The sequence below is a fragment of the Vollenhovia emeryi genome, unplaced genomic scaffold (genome assembly GCF_000949405.1).
Source record: "Vollenhovia emeryi isolate VEMERY1.0 unplaced genomic scaffold, V.emery_V1.0 DF939138.1, whole genome shotgun sequence".
Classification (NCBI taxonomy): domain Eukaryota; kingdom Metazoa; phylum Arthropoda; class Insecta; order Hymenoptera; family Formicidae; genus Vollenhovia; species Vollenhovia emeryi.
In genome coordinates this window covers 42660-65061 of record NW_011967228.1, presented here as the reverse complement: position 1 = coordinate 65061, position 22402 = coordinate 42660, and the positions used below count along the sequence as shown (strand labels likewise).

At 52.8% G+C, this 22402-nt stretch overlaps 2 protein-coding genes across 2 annotated transcripts; one reads left to right on the top strand and one right to left on the bottom strand.

Annotated features, from left to right (window-relative positions):
• The first annotated feature begins 88 nt into the window (after positions 1-88).
• Positions 89-10646, top strand: LOC105567331 (GTPase-activating protein CdGAPr). The gene is made up of 8 exons (XM_012022119.1): positions 89-399; positions 1832-2035; positions 2845-2982; positions 3054-3458; positions 3580-3910; positions 4022-4355; positions 4430-5345; positions 5412-10646. The coding sequence occupies exons 2-8, from the start codon at positions 1967-1969 to the stop codon at positions 7839-7841; spliced, it is 4623 nt and encodes a 1540-aa protein (XP_011877509.1). The 5' UTR covers positions 89-399; positions 1832-1966; the 3' UTR covers positions 7842-10646.
• A 2350-nt stretch (positions 10647-12996) lies between these two features.
• On the bottom strand, positions 12997-21726 carry LOC105567330 (homeobox protein DLX-3-like). The gene is made up of 3 exons (XM_012022118.1): positions 21379-21726; positions 19415-19649; positions 12997-16100 (listed from the first exon to the last, which is right to left on the bottom strand). The coding sequence occupies exons 1-3, from the start codon at positions 21724-21726 to the stop codon at positions 15673-15675; spliced, it is 1011 nt and encodes a 336-aa protein (XP_011877508.1). The 3' UTR covers positions 12997-15672.
• Positions 21727-22402: the final 676 nt, after the last annotated feature.

The following is a 22402-nucleotide window of genomic DNA, read 5'->3' as shown; positions in this document are numbered from 1 at the left end:
GGCGGATAGGTGGGTCGGCGGGTGGTGGTGGTGGCGGGCGGGTGGGCAGCGCGTCGAGAGAGCCGAAGCGCGTCTTTGATCGTCGCGAGGCTGGGATCCCGACGGTGGGGTTAGCTTCGCGGCCGCCCCGGCAACGCTCGTGCTCTCGCGCCTCGTCGTCGACGGCGGCGGGCGGTGATGCGGAGTGGGAACGTGGCAACGAGACCGCCGTCGCGTCGGACTCGGCTCGCGTGTGCACCAGCCTCGACGTCAACGTCGCCGTCGCTGCCGCCGCCGCCGCCGCCGCCGCGGCGCTCGGACGTAAACGGAGGCGAATGGAGGCTACAGACACGGCGCGGGAGCGCGTACCGTCCTCTCCGGCTGACCACCAGGGGTTCTCATAAACGGGAGCAACGACAGGTACGTCTGTCTCTTTTTTTTCTTCTCTCTCTCTCTCTCTCTGTCGCTTTGAGTGCGCGCCGGCGTGTACGTACGCACCGGAGTCACCGGAGAGCGGGACACCGAGAGCGAGAGGATGCGGGAATGAGAGCGAGCGCGCGGCCCCGTTCGTAGCGTCGCATCGCGCGACCCGTCCGTCCCTCCCTCCCCCCCCCCCCTCCAGAGTTTTACCCGCGCCCGAGTGCGCGTGACGAGGCGTTGGACGTCCCGCTGGACGAGAGAGAGAGAGAAGGAGAGGCCGCTCGTGACATAATAGCGCCGTTATATCCCCCGTGCGAGGATTCGGACCACGCAGCGTCGTGCGAGCGGGAGGGGCGGGAGAGGGGGAGAAACTGCGGAGACCCACAGCTGTTCGCAGTCTTCCTGATTTCGCCGGTGCGGAAAGGTCCGATATCAACCCTTCCTTCTCGCTCGCTCGCTCTTTCCGTCCGTCCCCGTGCACCCGCGATCCTTCCCCTCCCGCCGTTCAACGTCGCGGTGCGCTCTCGCGATGTAAATATACACGTCGGTCCCCCCTCGCTCGCGCTCGCGAGTCGCGTGCGTGAATCCGCTACTTTGTTGTTCCCCGCCGCCCGCGGTGTCGGGGGGAAAAATCTCGGCGCGCGGCGCGACGTCGCGCGTGCCGACCCTCCCCGTCCGCAGTCCGAAACGGAGCCGCCGCCGCCGCCGCCGCCGCCTTCGGGTTATTGGCACTTCCGCGCGCCTTAGATAATAGACTCGCCTCGTTAAGCGCGCCGGCGGCCCCCGCGCGCCGCTGCCCGCGCTCGATCGAGCCGAAACGCCCCGACGCGACTCGCGTCCGTGCCTCCTGGTGACCGACGACGCGTCCCGACGACTGTCAGCCGGAGCGACGGGGCGCTGAGCGAATTCACCCGTCATGTTTATCCTCGCGGTAAGAACCCGCTTCGCGCAACACCGTCCGAGAGGGAGCTACAGCTAAGAAGGGACGAACTACTCTGTTTTTCTTCCTCCTCCTCCTCTTCTTTTTCTTTTCACTTAGTCGCGGCTTACGCTTTTAGTTTCGCCCGCCGTCGGCTGGATAACGCGCGACGTGCGGCGCATATGGCGAGCCGCCGAGCGAAAAAAAGCGTCGCGGCCGGATCTCCCCCTCCGAGAGCGATCGTTCCCGTCGCGAAACGATCGCTCACGGGAAGGAAACGTCGGTCGATAATTGCGCGGCACGAGGCCACTCGAATTTCTATCGATTTTCGCACGAGGCGGGCCGTCCGCTTATTGCATTTAATTATTAAAGCCCCCGAGCGAACGGCACCGAGGTAGAGCGAGACGTCAGTGGGCGATCGTTTTCCCGAGAGAGAGAGACGCGAACAAGACGTTCGGCGTCTGGCGCGACTCCCCGGGGACGACGCTCAAGTTCCGCGTTGTATCTGTGCAGAGAAACTGCGAACAGGGAGCGATGGCCCGATCGAGGGGAACGTGAAGACCCGCCGTCACCCTGGCGCGTGGCAAGTCCGGTCAAAGGCCTGGATCCTCGTCCTCCTCGTCCTCGTCCACGGAGAGGCTGCAAAAGATGCCCGGGCCGCCGACGCAGGAGAGACCCCGCGCCCACCGGCTCACCGACATCGAGTCCCAGGCGAAGGTTCAATCCGCATAATCGCTCCGTTCCGCAACGAGCCGTTCGGCCCGGTTTTCCAGACGGTTCACTGATGGACAATCGATTCTCTCTCCTTCTTCTTCGATAATAAGATAGAGAAGGATAGGGAGTCGACGAAATCTCTGGTCAACAGTCAACCGACGTTCGTGGAACCTTAGCCCGTAGGCCCGGTTTCACCCAACGTTGTTTAACTTTAAGCTCGGCTTAGTACGCCCTTTGCCTCTTTCCAAATGTTACTGCGGAAAGAGACAAACGTGAATTGAACTGAGATTAAAGTTAAGCGACGTTTGGTGAAGCCGGGCCTAAGGTTGCACGATTAACTTGAATCTTGTAGCGAATTCGATTGCTCGCGCGCTAGTGCGAGCACTGAGTGCTGCACACTGAGGCCAGTTTATAGTCAGTTTTTATAGCGTAACTTTGTCCTAAGTACACGTTCAAAGAGTATTTAGCCAAAAACACGGTCCGCATGGATGCTGTACAGATCATTTTACTGGTTGCGAAATATTTCAGGGAGTATTTAAGATGATTGTCAAATATAAGAATTGACTGCAAACAAGCCTTAGCGCGCACTCGGTGCGCGCTAGCGCGAGCAACCGAGTTGGCTATTAATCGTCAATCAGACGTTGGCGATTAATAGCCGCTTCTCTCGTCCAACTTGTTGCCCCTACGTCTAGCAACTTATTGCAGACTGGGCTCGACACTCCACGAGAATGTCGAGCCTCTTACGCGAGTTTGATTTGCAAAAATCTCCCGAGGGAATTCACTTTTGCTTATCTCGTTGAATGAACTTGCAGGGCCTGGGCGGTAATCGGACGGACGACTTCGGCACGCCCGTCAGTTCCGGCAGCAACATGAGCAGCATCGCGCGCTTCCCGAAGCTCGACGAGTGCGCCCACTTTCACTACGAGCACGTCGAGCTCGGTACTCTAGAGGTACGTAAAACACGCGTGCGCGAGTACGCGCCGGGCAGATCCTTGACTGAGAGACACGGCTCGGCTTTCAGGTGTCCGTCAACGAGGGCTCCAACGACTCTGAGAGCTACGCCGTGCGAATAACATCCGGGGACGCGTGCTGGACGTTGCAGAGGTCCTACGACAACTTCGTCATGTTCGACAAGCAGCTGCACCGCTGCATATTCGACAGAAAGTTTTCCTCCCTAACGAAGCTTCCAGATGTTCGGCCAAAAAATGCCTGTGATATACTCAAGGATTACTTGAGCCGGTTCTCGCAGCTGAATCACGAAGGCCTAAACTGCGGCCCGGTGCTGAATTGGCTGCAGCTCGACAACAGGGGCAGGCGGATCCTGGTACCGGAGTCGGATTCCTGCCCCATCAATACTCCAGCCGTCGCCGCGGCGTACGCCGTGAGACCCTACACCGCTCAGGCCCAGGACGAGATCTCTTTTCAGGTAATAATCCCCGCGGAAACGCCTTCGCGGCGCAGAGCGCGGTTGGCGAGCCTGCAAAGCCTTTCTACCGCGAGAACTCGCGCGATCTGGCTTATCGAAAATGATTTATGTCGACAAACAGGTGGGCGACATGATATCCGTTATAGACATGCCTCCTCCGGGGGAAAGTACCTGGTGGCGCGGGAAGCACGGATTCGCGGTTGGGTTTTTCCCGGCCGAGTGCGTCGCCGTGATCGGGGACAAGGTGCCGCGTCACCTGACTGTTTCGACGACGGTCAGGTCGAGGTTACCGGTTAAGCCCGTGCTCCGTAAGCACGGCAAGTTGATCGCCTTTTTTAGATCCTTCATACTGAACCGGCCCTCTAGAAGGAGACTGAAACAATCGGGTATACTGCGAGAGCGCGTGTTCGGCTGCGACTTGGGAGAACATCTGCTAAACTCTGGCCAAGACGGTGAGTTTTATTTCTGGCGTACTGTCGTTTAATAATTGACGCATATAAGCTGTACAAGAGGAAGGTAGACGAAGGAGATTTCGCTTTGCAAACGAGATGCTCGTTTCGCAGTGCCCACCGTTTTGACGTGCTGCGCGGAATTCATAGAGAAACACGGTCTAGTCGACGGTATATATCGCCTCAGTGGCGTTACGTCCAACATACAGAAATTGCGGAACGCCTTCGACGAGGATAGGGTACCAGCGTTGCATTCCGATGAGAGTATTCTGCAAGATATCCACTCCGTAGCGTCGTTATTGAAGATGTACTTTCGTGAGCTGCCGAATCCGTTGTGCACGTATCAACTTTACTCCACTTTCGTCAACGCGGTGCAAGCTGGCAGCGACGCCGAGAGACTGAGACGTATGAGAGACGCGGTTAGAAAGTTACCGCCACCGCACTACAGGTAGCATTTTACAGTTACATTTTTTACCTTCTGTCCCGTCGCAGCGATTCAGTCAAATCCTCTATCCAACGCAGGACACTGGAGTATCTGATGCGTCACTTGGTGCGGGTAGCCGCGCGCGGCACGGAAACGGGTATGACCCCGCGCAACGTGGCCATCGTGTGGGCGCCGAATCTCTTGAGGTGCAAGGAGCTGGAGGTGGGTGGCGTGGCGGCGCTTCAGGGTGTCGGGGTCCAGGCAGTCGTGACCGAGTTTCTAGTCTGCTACGCGGAGCTCATATTCGGGGACGGACCTGTCGGCAGGCCAAAGTCCTTGGCGATTACCACGTCCGCGCGATTGCTCACTCTGGAGGAGGCGCGTAACAGAAGCCTGAGAGGCGAGCCTGACTATATAGAGGTAGGGGCGGGTCCGGCCGGCCTGCCTCTGCGCTACCACACCGTCATAGAGCTGCCGCGCAAGCGGAATGGCTCGAAACGATCGCCCTCGCTCAATTGGAGGGCGCTGTTCGGTAGGGGCGCCGTCGGGAAAACGAGGCAAATTGGCACGCCACCTCAGGCGGAGACAGTGCCGAGTTCCTTGAACTCCTTGCGACGGCTGAGACCCGTCAAGAGCGCCGACAGTTTGGACGGCGAGGATGGATTGGGTCCCCTCTTGGGAGGACCGCCTCCCATCAGAACCTGCGGTCACAGTCGATCCGTCTCGCACGACTCTTACTTCGATCACTTGGCCGACGCGCCTAACGCATCCTCGCCGTTGGATCTCTCGGAGATACAACTTAATTTCGATCTCGAGGAGCGGGAGATGAGGATGCTCTCGGAGGAGGAAGGTGGCGGAGTGGCGTCGGTAGAAGCGTCACCGCGTCGGCAGAGAACCGAAGGAAATCAGTGTGCCGCCGCGAGCGGCGGATCCAAGAGGAAACGATCTCGCTTGGAGGAAAGGTTGCACTGCGACGTCGAGTTGCGTTTCATAGACAGCCAAAGCCCCGATCAGGTGATTAACGTGAATTAGTCTCGAGTCATTTTTCCACGTGCACGTCTAATCTGTCAAATCTTTCAGGTCATGGTGTCGACGAACGCGGATATTCACAGTATCGACACACCGTCTCCGTTACAGACGCCAGGCTATCTACCGTTGTTGTCGGAGGCCTCCACGCCGTTAACGCCCGCTACGTTGCAGGGCACGTCTCACTCCACGTCGCCGGTACCGGCTAACAGCCCCAGAATAAGTTTTCGAAGTTTCACTTTGCCGTTAGAGATTGGCGATGAGCGCGACGGAAGCGCGAGCAAGTTGAAGGAGACCAGTGCGTCGTCTTCTGAAAAGTCGTCGGATCCTAGCCATAGGTTGTCTGTAAATTTAGAAAGCCGTGATAAGAGATTGGAGCCGTGCGAGAGGATCATAACTTACGACGGGCGCGCGGAATTGCGCGACCGAAACTCGACCACGTCACTTTCGCGTACCGAGAGTCACGTCGCGACTCAGTCGAGCGCGATCGCTTCGGTTTTCAGCGATGCGGAGATGACACCGTGTAACAGATTGTCCGTCTCGTGCGAGGGAGCTGCGACTAGCGGAGTTGCCTGCAAGGACGTGACAGGTGGACTGAGTTTGCATTCTATAGAGATTTCGTCTAAATCGTACAAAGAGAAAGAAGAGACAGTAAAGGAACATGACGAGTCCACCGATCCGCCGGGCAATCTTACTGCCGTGGCCGACTTGCCGAGGTTGCCATCCAATACGACCGATCTCGATTCCCCCATGTCGTGCGAGCAGACTCTGCAGGAGCTACAGGAATCCGGATTCGTAATCTGCGACAGCTCCGACAAGGTGTTCACCAGTGCGGAAAATCCGCGCGCGACCAGCAGCAACAACGACTCTGGCGACTGGGTGATCGTCGGAGGAACGGCAGCTAATTCCTTTGCGACGCCGATCAGCGAGTCTACTAGTCCCAATGACTCCTTTGTGGAGAGCGACGCGAATCCGGCGTCGGAGAACATTCCCGGAACATTGTTGGAACTCACTATGCCCTCGACCGCGGCGGTGTTCCGCATGGGGATCGACAATTCGACGGGGAGTCGAATATTGATGCGGGAAAGTGAGGAGATGATGCTCGACGTCACCGAGGCGAAGAAGTACGCGAGTCACGGGCAGAAACGGGAAGAGGCCGATTCGCAGGCGGGTTTCGGTCTCGTGAACGAGGACAGTCTCGCGAACGACGCCCATTCTCGGCTGCGCGACCGGGAGAACGGCAATCGATATTCGTGCACGACGGATGTGGACTCGGGCCAGGAGTCGAACGCGAGGGAGCAGCAGCAACAGGTTCGCGCGTGTTACATCGAGGCGGACAACGCGAACGTATTTGGTACAAATCGGAACGAGATACGCGACGATAAGGAGCTGTTCCGGCAGATGGAGACCCTTGAGAACTATCGCCGTCTGTCGAGGGACACGGGCGCGCAGCAGCGAGATTGCACGACGCGCACTTTACACGCCACGAATCACCCGCGATTCTCGAGTAAACCCGAGGGCGATCAGGAGACGAGCGTCACGCGGGACGAGCGTGACAACGACCACTGTACGAACGGACTGTCCAAGAAGTGCCAAAGTTTCGGATACAATAATTCGCAGAAGCAGCAGAGCAACACGCAACAAATACGTAAATGCGCTTCCAAACGTGGCGACGAGGGTCACAAGTGCGCCAGCCTGCAAGCTAATCAGATACGGAGCAATATCGAGGTGAGAATTCCCTCGGAGAACGCGGCCGAGCCTTGCGAGGTGGCGCACGCGCCAGAAGGGGCGTCCGAGCTGATGGAACAGACGTCGGGCACGTTCACGAGCGCCTCGAACATCGACGACACGGTGGTTCTTCCACCGCGGGACACCGCGGCGATCCTGCAGGAGCTAGCTCTACAAAGATTGTCCGGTGGCGCGGTAGGAGACGCGTCCGCGCCCGTGAGAAGAAAATACGAAGGCGAGACGATCAGGGAGCGAAGGAGCTTCGACTCTGAGATCGGCAGAGAGATCGTCAGAGAGAGCAAGATGAGGCAGGAGCTGGACTGCGCGCGGGGCAAGTCCGAGGAGTCGTCGCAGCACTTGCCACCTTGCCTGCGGGCGCGTCACGCGAGGGCGACTCGGGCGGCGCTGAGCCGCTCCCTGGACGAGGCCAAGTTCAATCGAATGACGGGAGACATCTCGTTGTCGGTAAAGCCAACGTCCGAGGACGCGCAGCACTGCTCGACGCCCAACGTCGGCAGCAGCTCCGGCACGAGCGTCTCCGACAAGATCCAACTGAGAAATCTCGGCGGCCTAGATCTGGGGGACCCGCAGTGTAGAGAAAGAATCGAAAAGTACAAAGAGGAGAGAAGGACGTTCTTGAGGGATAAGTATCGGTCGGAGAGTTTCCGCGGGGTCTCGTCCAAGACCGAGGACGACGGCGAGCAGGCGTTACTGACCAGGCTGAAACAGCGGGCCTCGAGGCCTTCTCTTCATTGATGAAATCCGGTCTTCGTAAGACAAGGAAGGAAGGGGAACGAGCACCGTTCTCTAGTATAAATAAGTAGTATAAATAAGTTCTTGAGCAGTTAACGCGTTAATGCGATTATCCATTATCTACCTGCATCTTAGAACAAGTGCAAATTGTAGGGCGGCTGTCGAGTTAATCAACCTTATGACCAAATTCCGCAACCTCGTTCTTAACGCCACGTCCGCGCTTTGTTTTCGAGTACAGGGCAACTAATTAGGATGGCGGGACGTCGAGCGAACGTTACTATTATATCTGAACGGTAATAATAGAAGAATATGCGTTATCTTAAATCACATAACTTTACGGCTTGTATATTTTTATTGAATTTATATTCGATATCCCAGGTATGTACGCTAACTTGGGCTTATTTGTACTACTCGCGAATGCGAGCGCCGTTTCCGCATTCGATGACATATTGTTTATGCAATTCTGCCAAACGCTCTTCTGCTAGATCCACTGAACCGCTTTCACTTGAATCTCACCGACGCCGCGGCCATATCGCGGCTGATAATGAAGGTGAATTACGACGGGGATGAGATAAAACGAGTTGCGCGATCCATGACTCATCTTCGCATCGTCAATCGCCATTGTTAGCTGAATTGTGCGAACGCTTTTAAAGCTCATTATTAATTTATTACGAACTCGAAGGAAGGTATTCATTTTTATTGTTAGAAGCTTTAATAACGATTCTCTTTGTAATTATTATTATCATTATTAATATTATTTGATTTTTATATTTACTCATATTCTTTGTACTGTTATGCTAGCAAAAAAAAAAGAAACGCGCGCATGTAACATTTCAGCTGCTTTGTTGTATGTACCAGAGTCAACGATATTTCGTGCAGGTTCTCGCAATGTCGCGCGAGACGTCGAGTTCACCTGTTGCTTTTACGCCGTAGGTAAAAATCTCTTGCAAAAATTAACCCGCACGTCTTGAAATATTTTTTCAGAGAGATTCTCTTACGAGCCGTGTGAAAACCGGTCGTCCCTTTACAGCGGGATTGTTGAACTTGACCGGAAATTCAGACAAATGTTTTCCTCTCGCGAGCGAAAAATTTCTGGTACATACATAAAGTTTAACTAAATTGCGAGTTCGCCGGGAGGAAGTCTAGGCGAGCTCGCTCGCGACGTTAAACCGGGCGTTTCACTCGCGCGCCAATGTTACTCTCGCGTTATGGACTGGTCCATAATGACGACACCCACAGATATATCCTTTTGGAAACACGTTAATTCTTTCGGTTAGTTAATATGTGTGTAACATATTGATTTCTATAACAATGCGCTTGTCGACGGAAGGCTTGCTTAAAATCAAGATTACTATCGGATCACTAATGGTTCTCGCTATCTTAAGTAAGTGCTTATCCTAAGTGCGTATCGCGCGCATTGGCCTCGCGTTTTATTACATTTCGATCACTAAGCAGCAGCTCTGCTTAGCTACCTCGCCTCATCTCACAACTATTGTTACGAGCGAAGTTGTACAAATACGTCGCGCTAAGATTAATTTTACGTTTGTAGCTTTCTTTTATCTCATTTTATTATTTTTCTTTTCAGCGACTTTTAATCGGGCTTCTCTGGAAAAAGGGGACGATTTGTTCGCGAAATGTTCTTTTTTTTTATCATGTTGTCTTTTTCAAAGGCGCAGCAAGCTGAGCTCTTTCTTTAAGTACGGTTTGAGAACCGTTTAACAAGACTGGGACTAATTGTCGACGCTAATTGTTGGATACGATTTCGGTCGTACTTGCGTCCGCGGACGTGACGAACAAATCGCAATTTAATACTCCGTAGAGTCGCGAAACCTACGTTTCGACATTACTCTCGCAAATTCTCAAGGCATTTAATTAGGATGATTAGTAATTAGCGATGACGTTTGAATTCTTGCATGCGTAGCGAGGACTCGAGACCGTGGCTTTCGTATCAAACACGTGACTGTTTTTTTTTTAAACGTTAAAGTGTTTTCAATGTTAATTTTTTCCCCCTTCGTCGGCTCGTAGCCAAGAATTTCATTGATACCGATCGCGAATTGTTACCGTGCTCCCCCGCAATTGTTCGCGTGCCCCCCGCCCCTCTTCCCATATCCCGGCTCGGACATCTCTATCGTGTATCTCTGTCGTGGAAACCCGTGAGCAGCGTTCAGGCACGCGTAGTGCAAGTTTACGATTAATGTCTGTTAATGATAAAACACATAAGTGACTCAATAGTCGCGCTTGCGCGCGCTTGGATGCTTCTATCCGAATGGTAATGGCCTAACGAAAGAGAGAGAGAGAGAGAGAGAAAGAGAGAGGTGTATAGACAATGCCTGAAAACCCCTTACAAACGAGGTACCTAATGACGAATACTTGTGCACAATATAACGCGCAATAATAATACATCCGCGAGCGATGTGTATTTTTAATAAGCTGAGATTCCCGCGAGTCTCTCGCGAAATAGTCGGTAGAGATCCTCATTGAGGGCACGAGAGAGAGAAAGAGATGATGCGAAACAATACTGAGAGCCGTATATAGAAAGTAAAGAGTTCCCTATACAACAATACACACAAAGACTAATTCTGTAATATTCAAAGGCTAATATATATAGACATATAGTAATCTTGTTTTTGAGTGTAGGAGGCTCGCGCCTCGTCCGGCTGGGCGCATCTTTGCCCCCCCCCCCTCCCCCCTTTAGTTATAATCGCATTTAATAATAATTGTTTCCGTTATGAGAGACTACTGTTTGTCGATTATAATTATAATATATGCAAGTTGTACGTGAAATAAATATAAATGCTGTAAACATCGGAGGCACACGGGACGTGTTTCTTAGGATCGCGAGTTACCTCGTCTCCCTCCGCGCTCCCACCGTTGGTAATTATTAAAAAGCGAAAAGTGCAAACGGTGACGACGTTCCTTAAATCCGCAAATTTGCGCATTCGGACTTTGCATCGCAATATCCCGTAGGACGCGCAAACTAAAAACGTAAAATAATACTTTTATTGTGTAACTCAAAGGCAACTGTCGACTCGGAATTTGATCGGTTCTCGTCGGTTTAACTTTGATCCTAGTTTAATTCATCCTCTGTCTCCGAACTGTTCCTTTAGAGAGAGACCGTTTAGAACCAGTTATTATTGAGATACGATAATTTGAGGGTCCCCGAGATCGTCGGCTCGAACAAAGATACACGGGGCGGTTTTGCTGCGCGCATTAAACGCACTTAGAAATTCCCTGAAGCCTGAGGGCTTCTAAACGTTGAAACAATTGTGCATGATTTACCACCTAAATTGAGATTATCACTTTTTAGGCAAATACCGTTTAGAAATTTTTATTCCTATAAAACCACTGCGTTTTGGCGAATCATTGTGAAATTTCCTCCTTTTGGTGATGCAATTATTACACAATATTTGAGACATTTTCCCATCAGGGATAGCACTCTTTCAAAAAGTGCAATTACACTCCAGTCGGACTGGCAGTATTTTCATTATTTCTTCAAGTGAAATCTCACTCCAAAAGAGTTGGGTTCCATTAATAAAAAAATTTTAGACAGTTTGTCTCTTTCCAACTGTTACCTTAGAAAGAAACAAACGCGACTAAAACTATAAGATTAAAGTTAAGCGACGTTTGGTGAAACCGGACCTGAGCATGTTGCGACGATTGTGCGCGGAGTGTATTAATAATGTTTCCTTTTTAATTTCGCGCGACAAACCGGACGCTCCGCGCCCCTCGTCGAGCGACGAGCAGCCTCGACTGCCTTCGAGCGGTCTTGAGGCGAGCTCACTCGACACGTATAGAGGACCTTTAGTCTTTACTTCTTTAAACGCCGTGATAGAGTGGATGAAAGGTGGGGTGCCACTCGACCGGCGGCGGAAGAGGCCGCGTGTGCCCTCGCCAAGGAGCACTGCGGGGGCGCGGACTCGCCTTTATGTCGTAGAACGAGGGCCACTCGAGAGGCCAGGAAGCGCCGAGGTGAGGGCGACTCCGTGACTATCGCCGGATCTACCTCGGCAATTATTTTTAAACACGCCGCGCAGATAGGGATCTCGCCGAGTACCGAAGGATAGAGAGACGGGAGAGCGGAGAGCGTCGCGCGTAATTCGCGCGAGGTAGCGCGGCTTTTAAACAATCGCGCCTCTCGAAATTACTGATTAGGAGCGCGCCGAGGGACGACGTGTGCGCGCGGTAACATTTTCGACGGGCCTTTCATCCTCGCCGCGTGTCACTCCTCGCGTCCGCGCCGCCGCTCGCCACCGTCGCTCCTTCCCCGGGCGCGCTTTCACGGTGCGCAAATCGAATCAGAACGCCCCCGCAGGGTCGACGACAATGTTATTTGTTAGCGGAAGCGTCGTAGTAACCGGAGGTTGAAACGAGGCCAGATTGCCGCTGTGATCGAGTTAAACGGCACGTGGGCAGTAACGCCGTTGTCTCCGCGGCGAGTATCCGAGCCGAGCCTCGCGTGTCACGTGTGTCTTCCGCGTCCTCTCGCCGTGCGATCTCCCGCACGGGTCGAGCGGGAATTTTTGCGCGGAGGGAGAAAGGGGAGAGGCGCGTTATACGGCTGAAAAACTCTCCGCGGGCTCGTCGCGCGCAGACCGTCGGCCGAGGGCCGTCGGGCGGCTTTATTTCGGGGATCGTTGGAGAGCCGCGGATTGACACGCGGCGACGTCTTGACAGCTTGTTAGGCTAACGGTTCACCCTCGCGTCCTCTACTCCGCTCCTCGGGGCCCAATATTCGCCCCTCCCACCCCCTTTTTTCCCCCCCGTCTCCGGCGGATTAAATTGATCTCCGGCCGATACGAATCTTGGCGAGTCTGCCGGCGCCGTTGGCGGATTCGCCTGGACTCGGGGCGAGGATCGCAGGTCGCCCACCTTTCGCCGGCCGCGCGTTTTGACGCGTCGCGCGGGGCGACCTACGGGTTACATTCGGGCATCGATACCCGCCGAAGCCCGGCGACTGAAAATAATGAAAGTAATGGGAACACGCCCACTGCATTTAGCCCGCCGAACTAAAGCGCGCTCTGTAACCCCTTGTTGCAACACCCCTTCCAGCGCGCGAGAGGGACAGAGAGAGAGAGAGGCGGGGGAGAGCCGCCCGCCGGCGCCTTGCTCCCGTCCTCGCTCTCGTTCTATGCCCTATTGGCCATTGTACCTGCCACTTCATTGTCCTTTATTTCATTATTTTCGCCGCATTCCGCTCCGTCTCCCTCGGCGAGGGGCGCGAAATCTCCCCCTTTATTTACGTACCGTAATAATAGGCGTCTTAACGGAATTTAATAAACGTCATAAATGGCCCCGTGATCTCATTTAGTTTACCAGCTTACCTGGCCGGTCCCGGCGCGTCTCTGCCGCCGAACAACGCCGGCGTTATCTCCCCCGCGCCATCAAAGGCCAAGCTTCCTCCCCTCTCGCCACCCCGCGCGCGCGACGTTTTGTTCGCCAGAGAGTTACCTCCGACGCGTCGTTCGCGCGGAGAAAGAAACGCCGAGAGAGATTCCGAAAGTGGAATTCGCCGTCTTCGAGAAACCAAAAACGCCCCGCGCGAAGCGCGACGTCGATACACAAACTCGCCCCCTCTACCTCTCACCTGCCCCCGATATCTTTCACCGGAAGTAAATCTCGCGCGGATTGGTCTCGCGCACGGTCGCGACGCGCGTATCCATCTATCCGATGTGTATCCGAGAATGTACCCCGTGATTTCGTCCCGATAACACGATTACGATCCTCTCTTCGTCCTCTTTCTCCACCCCCGCGAATCGACAGCGAGAAGGGAAAGTAGGGAAGGAGGGGCGAGGGAAGGGACGGAGGGATGGAAGCGTGGCGCCACCCTCTCTCCTCTCTCTCTCTCTCCCTCTCTCTCTCTCTCCGCACGCATCCCGCTGCCCCCGAACCCGACAGCCGACAGAGTAGCTTCGCTCGCTCTGATCCCTCGCAATTACTTCCCATTATCTGGGTATTAGGATTCACCCCAACTGGAAGCACGACGTGCCCCGCAGGCGCCTCGCCGCCCGTGACACGCGCGCTCGTTGGAAAATCTCTATCGTCCGTTGCAATATCGTCTCTTTTCTTAACAGCCACTTGCCGATCTTGCCGATCTAATGTCGCCGCAACAGGTAGCAAAAACGGCGCTACACGATCGTCTCGCGTAATCGCCCGATTGTCGCAATCACGGGCCGCGACGTGTCGGTCAGTTTTGCATGTCTTATCCGCGCTGGTCGCGGAATTTCCATCATTCGCGTAACAACAGAATATCATGCGACGATCAAACGAGCCTGTTAGCGAAATCGGTTGCTTGCGCTAGCGCGCGCTGTTGCGAGTGCGAACCAAGGCTTGTTCAGAGTCAACTCTTATGTTTATGGCTGTCTTATAGCGTTTTCGACTGGACCAGGATTAATCGCTCCGGGAGCGATTAATGACGTTACGAGTTTTGTTTCAGGTTGCTAGACAAATAGCCATGTTCGACCCATACAATTGCGAATTGATCCATCAGTGCCAAGGAGCTTTGTTGAAGGTTAAAATCAGATTATACGTGCGTATTTATTGTAGAACAAAGCATTCTTTGACGATAATAACGTGTCAGTCCGCACTGCTGCAAGCAATCGAATTCGCCATAAAGCTGCGATTCAAGTGCCTCAAAGCGGTCTCCTCTTTCTCTCGTTGTTAAGAGGATTTAAAAGGACGAATTCGCATCAAGCATCATCCGTAGCCTAATAATCCTCACGAGTAGTGTTTCCAGCGAGAAATGATTCGCCGATCGATGTCGATGCGACATCATTTCTCGCTGGGTTCCGAATCGCGCGCTTTCTACTTCACCACCTCACCTAGCTGCGGGCGACGTCCAAAATTTTATATTCAATTTTTTTACGCATTTTTTATGAACGTTTTAAAAAATTTCAATAGCCCTGATTACTAATAACGGCAGTCAACGCGTTAACGAAGCGGCTCTCGCGACCCTCGATTCGACGCCTCGTTAACTATCGCGAAAATGTCTACGGCACCGAAATGTCGCGCCGGCCATTAGCGATATGATCGCGTGAAGAGACTCGATCATCGTCCGCCGCGACCCACGACGCAATTAAATGTCAATGTCGATGCACAATGCGGCCCGGAAAACGTTGCCCTCGGCAGACTACGTCCCAAGTTCTTCCGGTACCAAAAATTCGCCGAGTTTCTCTCTCTCTCTCTCTCTTTTTATCTGTCTATCAATTTATCCCTCTCTCTTTCCCAAAAATGTGCCATGCGACCAAGAATTTCAGAAGCCTGGGAAAAGACAAATCGAGGAGAAACAAGTGTACACATCGCGTCAGAGCATGACAGTTTAATTCCTCAACGAAAACCACGGCCTATTTTTACACACTTGACTATAAAAAGTAACAACAGACCAGATACCGTATTTATTTTACCGTATTTCGCTATAAAAAGTAGAGATTTCGGAACCGGCACAAAACTTCATTTCCTTCGTTTCGCTTCTTTTTTTTTTTTCTTTATTACGTTACGCAAGCGGGAACATCCAGCGACGGTACCGTTCTGCTTTCTCGAACAGCGTGAATGATTTCAGTGACACGTAAATACCGCTTTAAGGACTGCGCGAAGACTTTGGCCTCTCTCCTCTCGATCCCTCGGGGCGAGGACGAATCCCTTGCCGTGTTCCGTGTTCTCCGTTACGCGGCGAGCTCTAGCCTGGGTGAACCTGCTGGGTACGTCCGGTCGTCGCGGGACACCGAACGGGGGTGGCCGGTACTCTACGGACGAAGATTATCCCTCTCCTCTCTACGCGTAGTTGCCGTGATTCTGATAAAGGACGAGCGATGACTCCCAAACCACGTCGTGGCGCGTCTCAGCGATGCTGGCGCTGGGCGGAATGCTGGCCGTGCTGCGGCTGATGGTGCAGGCCGATCGCGTGCGGATGCGGGTGAGAGTGCGGATGCGAGTGCGGATGCGAGTGCGGGTGCGGGTGGATCGTCGGGTGGAGAATCCTCGGCGGCGTGCCGCGTCTGGACAGAGGTGGCAGGGTGCCGCTTCGCGCCGACGTCGGGCTCGCGACCGTCGACGTCGACGTCAAGGTCGGCGTCGGGGTCGGCGTGGACGTCGGCGCCGGCGTCGGCGTCGTCGGGGTCGGCGTCGCCGTCGGCGTCGCGCCCGGCGACGGCGTCTCGTCGCCCAGCACGTCGATCTCGTCGTCGTCCTCGTCGTCGGAGTCCGCGGGCGCGTCGCTGCTCGCGCGCGACTCGCGTCCGCCGCTCAGCGAAAAGTCTACGGGACGTTCTGTCAACATCAGCAAATAGTCGTCGATTAGCATTGACTGTCGCGGCGACAGCGATTTCCCAAGCGCCCGCGAGAGCGGAACGTCGTTAGGATCTTTTTAGTTTCGCTCGCGGTGAATCTCCCGACGCTCGTATTAGCCGCGAGTACCTCCGTAATTGTATCTTCCGCTCGGGTGAGGAGAGAGAGGTAGGCACCTGTCTCCCGAACGCGGTGATATTTGAATAAAAGTCGGATGCGCGGCACGCGCCGCGCCGCGGCACGGCCTACGATAGCCCTCAGCGGCGAGCACAATCGAGAATATAGGTCTGACCGAGCACTTAGCGGGTAATTGAGCAATTCTCTCGCCGAGAGACGGGTGTAAGCGGGAGTCGGAACGAGACGGCGAAAGAGAGGCGCATCGAAGGAGGGAACGAGTCTCTCCCCGCCGGAGTTCCTTACGTAGCTCGCCTCGAGTCTAAAGACGCCGAGGCGGTCGCGTCTTCTGTGTGCCCTCCACCCTGCTCACCCTCCTCTTGATACCTCCTTCTTGGTTGCTACCAAGGAGACGTCTATGTAACTCGGTTAGCCCTTCCTACCGAACGAAGCCATCTTGTCTACCGAGACGAACAACTTGGTATATAGGATGCGAACGCCATGGGCCAAACTATTTAAATCGCTCTCGAAATGTCTTCCCGTCGTCTCGTTAAACGATCGCTTTTATATTCGTGCGCCATGAATACCGGGGTGACCTGGCGAGCGTGTCCGCGAGGAAAAACTCGCGCCGAGTTATCGAAGAGGGAAAAATAACTAACAATGTAAATCCCTCGGGGCATAACGACACCGCGGTCAGTTTTCTTTCAGGAAATTAACGCGATACTTTGTCGAAAGTGTCACGTAAATCGCTCGAAGCGACGACACCATCGCCTCAAATTTTTTTTACGAAATTAACGTAACATTTTCTACGTTTTCGAAAACGGAAAAGAACACGTAAATCGCCCGAGGCAGCGACACCACCGTCCGGAATTTCCTTCTAAGAAAGTTGATGTAATGCGCGCCACATTATGAAAAACGGAAAATACATGTAAATTGTTTGAAATAACGATGCAATCTCGGCGAATTTTCTTCCAGTAAATTAACATAACGTTTTCCACGTTATCGAAAATAGAACAACATGTAAATTGCTCGAGGCAACGACACCACCGCAGCGAATTGTCGTCTTAGAAATTAGTATCCCAAGGAGCGCCAATGCGCGTGTAATGTGCTTCAAATATACATTTAAATTCGCATTTAGTGCGCGTATTTGTCCTGCATTAAATGCGCTTTTAATGTATATTGTGGCAGTACATTCCAAAAAACTGTACCATTAACCGCCTGTGCATAATTTTTCATGCATAAGCATGTATAAATGTAGAGTATTATAAAAAAAATTGTATCTCTCAAATATGCGCAAACATGTTAAATACGCGCATTTTGAGTACACAATGAATGTTGTTTTGAAACCAATGCAATAAAACGCGCAATAAAAGCACGTTCTATGCGCAGTGACGCTCCCTGGGATAATACGCCTGACGTTATTAAAAATAAAAAATATTATGCAAACTGTTTGCGGAAATAATAGCGCGGCGAATTTTCTCCTAAGAAATTAATATAGCGTATGCAGTGTTATAAAAAATGGAAACTATATATAAATCGCTTGAGGCAATAACCGCGGTGAATTTTCTTCTATAAAGAAATTAATACAACGCTTTCCGTGTTATCGAAAACAGACGCGTAAGTCGTTTGAAACAATGACACCATTGTGTCGAATTTTCTTTTAGAAAATTAATGCAATACATTCCATGTTATTGAAAACAGAAAATAATACGTAAACTCGAGACGACTGTATCGGCGAACTTTCTCCTAAGAAATTAACACAATAAAGCGCGTAATCAAAAACGAAAAATACATGTAAATTGCTCGAAGTAACGACACCGCGGCGAATTCTTCTCTCTTAGACCCGATTGCACCAACGTCGCTTAACTTTGAGCTTAGCTTAATTCATCCATCGTCCCTTTCCACCAGTTCCCTCGAAAAGGGACAAACAATGAATGAAACCACGATTAGAGTCAAGTGACGTTGGTGAAACTGGGCCTTGGACAATTAACGTGCGGTGCAGCGTGTCATCGAAAGCGGAAAACAATACGTAAATTGGCCGGAGGCAACGACACGCCACCGCGGCGAGTTTTCCCCCGGGAAACTGATGTAACGCGCATCTGTAAACGCGACGTCACCGGCGAGCGATTATGGTAATATGTGTATCTACGACGGAATGCAACCATTACGCAGATACCGTTAATGATTATAGTTCCTCGCAACGTAACCACGGTTACGGTCTGGCTAGTTACGCCGAACTTGCGTAATTTATTGTCAGCGGTATTTTGGTTGCATTATACAGATATCGCCCATTAGCGTGACAACAGGGAAGTATTTAACGACAACCGACGTTATAACGCGCCGTCCCGCGCCTCCTCCGCTCGTCGCTCCGGCCAGATTAACCGATAACTATGGCCGATTAGTTCCGGTCTGTCGTATCGGCTCGCGATACGCCGCTTGTTTAGCCTTTTCATACGCGTATCCCCGTAGCTACCTATTTTACTTAATTGAACCGAGCACGCGCGCGCCATTGCGACGTCTACGCGCTACCCCCGAGGAGTTTGAATGCCTCGGCGCGGTTCCACTTCCGGATTCGCCGCGGCGATCCGACGCGTAGACGTAGCGACGATACGCGGCGTGCACGCGCATTTTATTATTTTTTTTTCCAAAACGCGTATCGGCGCGCGGCCATTCATGAGTCGGCGCTTATCTAGGACACGACGTCATTATCCATTAATCCAAGTTAATTGACTCGCGGTGCGGGAATACTGCTCGCAGCTGTTTATCGAAAAGTCGATACGCGCATTTAATTTGCCGGTAATTAAGTTACGCGCTGCGGAGGCCGCACGATGCGAAATTCCGTAGATACCGTGGATCGCGATGTCTTTCAAGCAGCATCGTTGGACGGGGCGCGCCGCAGAGCTTATTCAACAATGGACGCGAAACGCAAGACGCTAAGCCGCAACGCAAGAAATCGGCCAGTGACAGTCCGGTCATTCTTCTCATATTTGACCGCGATCGGTCGATTTCTTGCGTTGCGGCTTGGCGTCTTACGTTTTGCGTCCATTGATAGAATAAGTTAAAATGCGTGGACCACGGCTCGCGGTCCGCCGCGATCTACGTTGTTCCTTCCGTCGAGGGCAAAAGCGACCGACGATCGGCTCGGTCTCAGCGTGCAGAAGATCGAAATGGACGCGACTCACCAGCGGGCGACGTGACGGATATCGATTGCTGGCCCGAACTGGAATTGCCGTTGCCGCTGGTGTTGAGCTTCCTCAGCTGCTTCTTGTGCTTCATCCGTCGGTTTTGGAACCACGTTTTCACCTGAGTCTCGGACAGGTGTAACGCCGCTGCCAGCTCTACCCTCTCGGGCGTGCTCAGGTATCTCTGCACCTCGAACCTCGCTTCCAAACCTGCCAGCTGCTGGTCGCTGAATACCTGAAGCCGTAAGGAAGCAGACTCTTGTCTCCTACAGTTGCGCGAGAGAGATAAAATTGACTCATCTCTTTCGCAAGGTCGTATCTCGATTTCTTCGTCATTTCCGCGGTTTTTCTGCTTAGGCCCGGTTTCACCAAACGTCGCTGAAGTTTAATTCACGTTTGCCTCTTTCTAAAGTAAACAGTTGGAAAAAACGGAAATTGCGAAAAATCGAGGTACAACCTTGCGAAAGAGATCAGTCGATGTATAATAAGCAGTCGGAGAGGTGAACAATTTCAGAAACGTTTAAGTAGGGAGGTCCAGCTTTGCATCCTGGCTGAGATAATTTTTCGCAACAGTCTTTACAGTCCGTCCCTAACGGATACTTATTTAACGTCGTGTGCAATTTCATTACCCCCGGTCCAATCTTGCTTTAAGTAAGGTGTAAGCTTTAAGCCGTAAGGAATTCCAGTCTACAATAGGTGATTTAATCCCCAAGCCTTAAGAAATTGACTAATCACAGGCGATTATTCTTCTCGCTTTCGATCGGTCAATTTCTTACGGCTTAAGACTTAGGTTGATGGTAAATGCAGCGTCTACAATGAGATTCTTAAGACGTGAGATTTAAGAAAGTGACCTATCACAATCGAATGTGAGGAGAATAATCGACTGCGATTGGTCACTTTCTTTAATCTTACGTCTTGAAGATCTCAGTGTAGACGCCGTAAAGGACCGTCTACATTGGAAGTAAGCAGCAAGAAGTAAGAAAACCTTTAGTCCCAGTCTACAATAGATGATTTAAGCCCTAAGCCTTAAGAAATTGAATCATGGTCAAGTATGAGTGGAATACGCAACTGTGATTAGTCAATTTCTTAAGGCTTAACATCTATTGTAGATAGGCACTTACTTATCAGTGTAAAAGCTAAAGTACAGGCATAACTTTTTTAAATATTTATAGCACGAGTAAGCGTCAGAGCTGAAGTAGGAGTAAGAAATGCGAGTGATTCATTTCTTTACTCCTACTCTTACTTCTTACGCCAGGCTTACTTCATCTATTGTAGACAATCCTTTAAAGAACGATCCGTAAATGCCTAAGTTTGTCTTAATCGTAGATGAGAGCCCTAGTCTACAATAGGCGATTTAAACCCTAAGTCCTAAGAAATTGACCAATTTCTTAGAGCTTAGGACTTGCATCACCTATTGTAGACTGCGGCTAAGGCAAGGCAGTAAAAACTTAAGTCGTATACATATATAGACTTTCACGACGTAAGTTTTCCTCTGCTTTGCCTCACGTCTACGACTAAGAACGTCTTAGGCCTGCTTTCACCAACGTCGTTTAACTTTAAGCTTAGCTTAATTAATTCTTTGTTTCTTTCTAACTGTTACTTTAGAAAGAGACAAACGTGAATTAAACCAATTAATGTTAAGCAACGTTCGACGAAACCTTAAGTGTTTACGGATCGTTTTCTGCCATCAGCCTAAAGCCCGTATCAGACTACGGATTGAGATTGAGATTAGATTGAAATTTCACCAATTAGAGTAAAGGATACTAAACTTGAGAGCCGATTAAATCGTAGGCTGCTTTGCTCTCATTGGCTGAAGAACAATCGTCAATCGCTAATTGAATCCGAGTCAACAACTGCTAGTCTGATTCGGTCTTTACAGTTTGTGAGGGCAAAGGACGTTATTCACGGACTGCGATTCGTCGACTGCCGGTCCGGGGGGGGAAGAATCGAGGAAGTTGACTCACGGTCCGGGCCTTCCGCCGTCGGCAGTGCTTGAGGGCCGCCAGCTCGCCGACCCCCGGCACGACGCCGACCCCCATGCCGGCGCTGCCGAAGAGCGGCCCCAGGAAGAAGGCCGCCGCGGCGGGCGGCGCCGCGGGGTAGCCGGGCAGAAGACTGGCGAACTGCTGGTACTGGTGGTGCTGCCCGTGGCCGGAGGTCGACGTGAGATGCTGGTGGTGCAGCTGGTGATGATGGGTGTGCGGGGTGACGGTGCCGCGGCTGAGGATATCCTCGATGAGGAACGACGTCCTGCTGGCGGAGGTGCCGTTCTGGCCTGGCTGAGCTTGCTGCTGCTGGCAGGTCGACTGCATCTTTCCTCGTTCGGCGCGACGCTGCTGCGGCTTACGACGCGTGGCATGCCCCGCGGATTACATTCTCGCCCGGGCGTTCTGGTCGAGATGATCGCGGGGGTGGGGTGGGGTGGTCCTGCTTCAAGGGGGATGAGCCCCAGGCTCTTTCCTCGCCGGAGGATCCGCGGGTACCGCGTGCGCGCGTGTTTACGATTACGCGCACGACGTCTCGGGGGACGACGAAGGGGGGGGGGGGGCCCGCGAAGAGGGAATCTCTCACTCTCGGAACTCCGATCACTCCTCTCCCGTCATACGTCGTCCGCGGGTGTCGGCGCTCGCTCGGCCCGGCTCGGTTTGTCGGCTGATCGGACGTCGCGCGAGACGACGAGCGAGCTCATCCCCCGAAATCGCGAATTGATCGTCGAGCGCGGATCGAGTATGAAATCGCGCGCTACGCCGTCCGTCGCTCACTGTCCCTCGCCGTCGTTCACCCTGTCGTCGTTCGGCTCGGGGCGCGTATCGGTCGAGCGCGGCGCGATTCAGGGCGATTCAACCTCCCCGCGGCGTGAGATGATCGGCAGCCCCTCCCGCTAGTTAGCGTACCACGGCGGCCCCGTACCCTCCGTGGAAGGGCGCCGCTTGAATCCCGACTCCCGAGTGTATCCAAGGCCGGCCTGGCGCCCGCATTGGCCGGCGT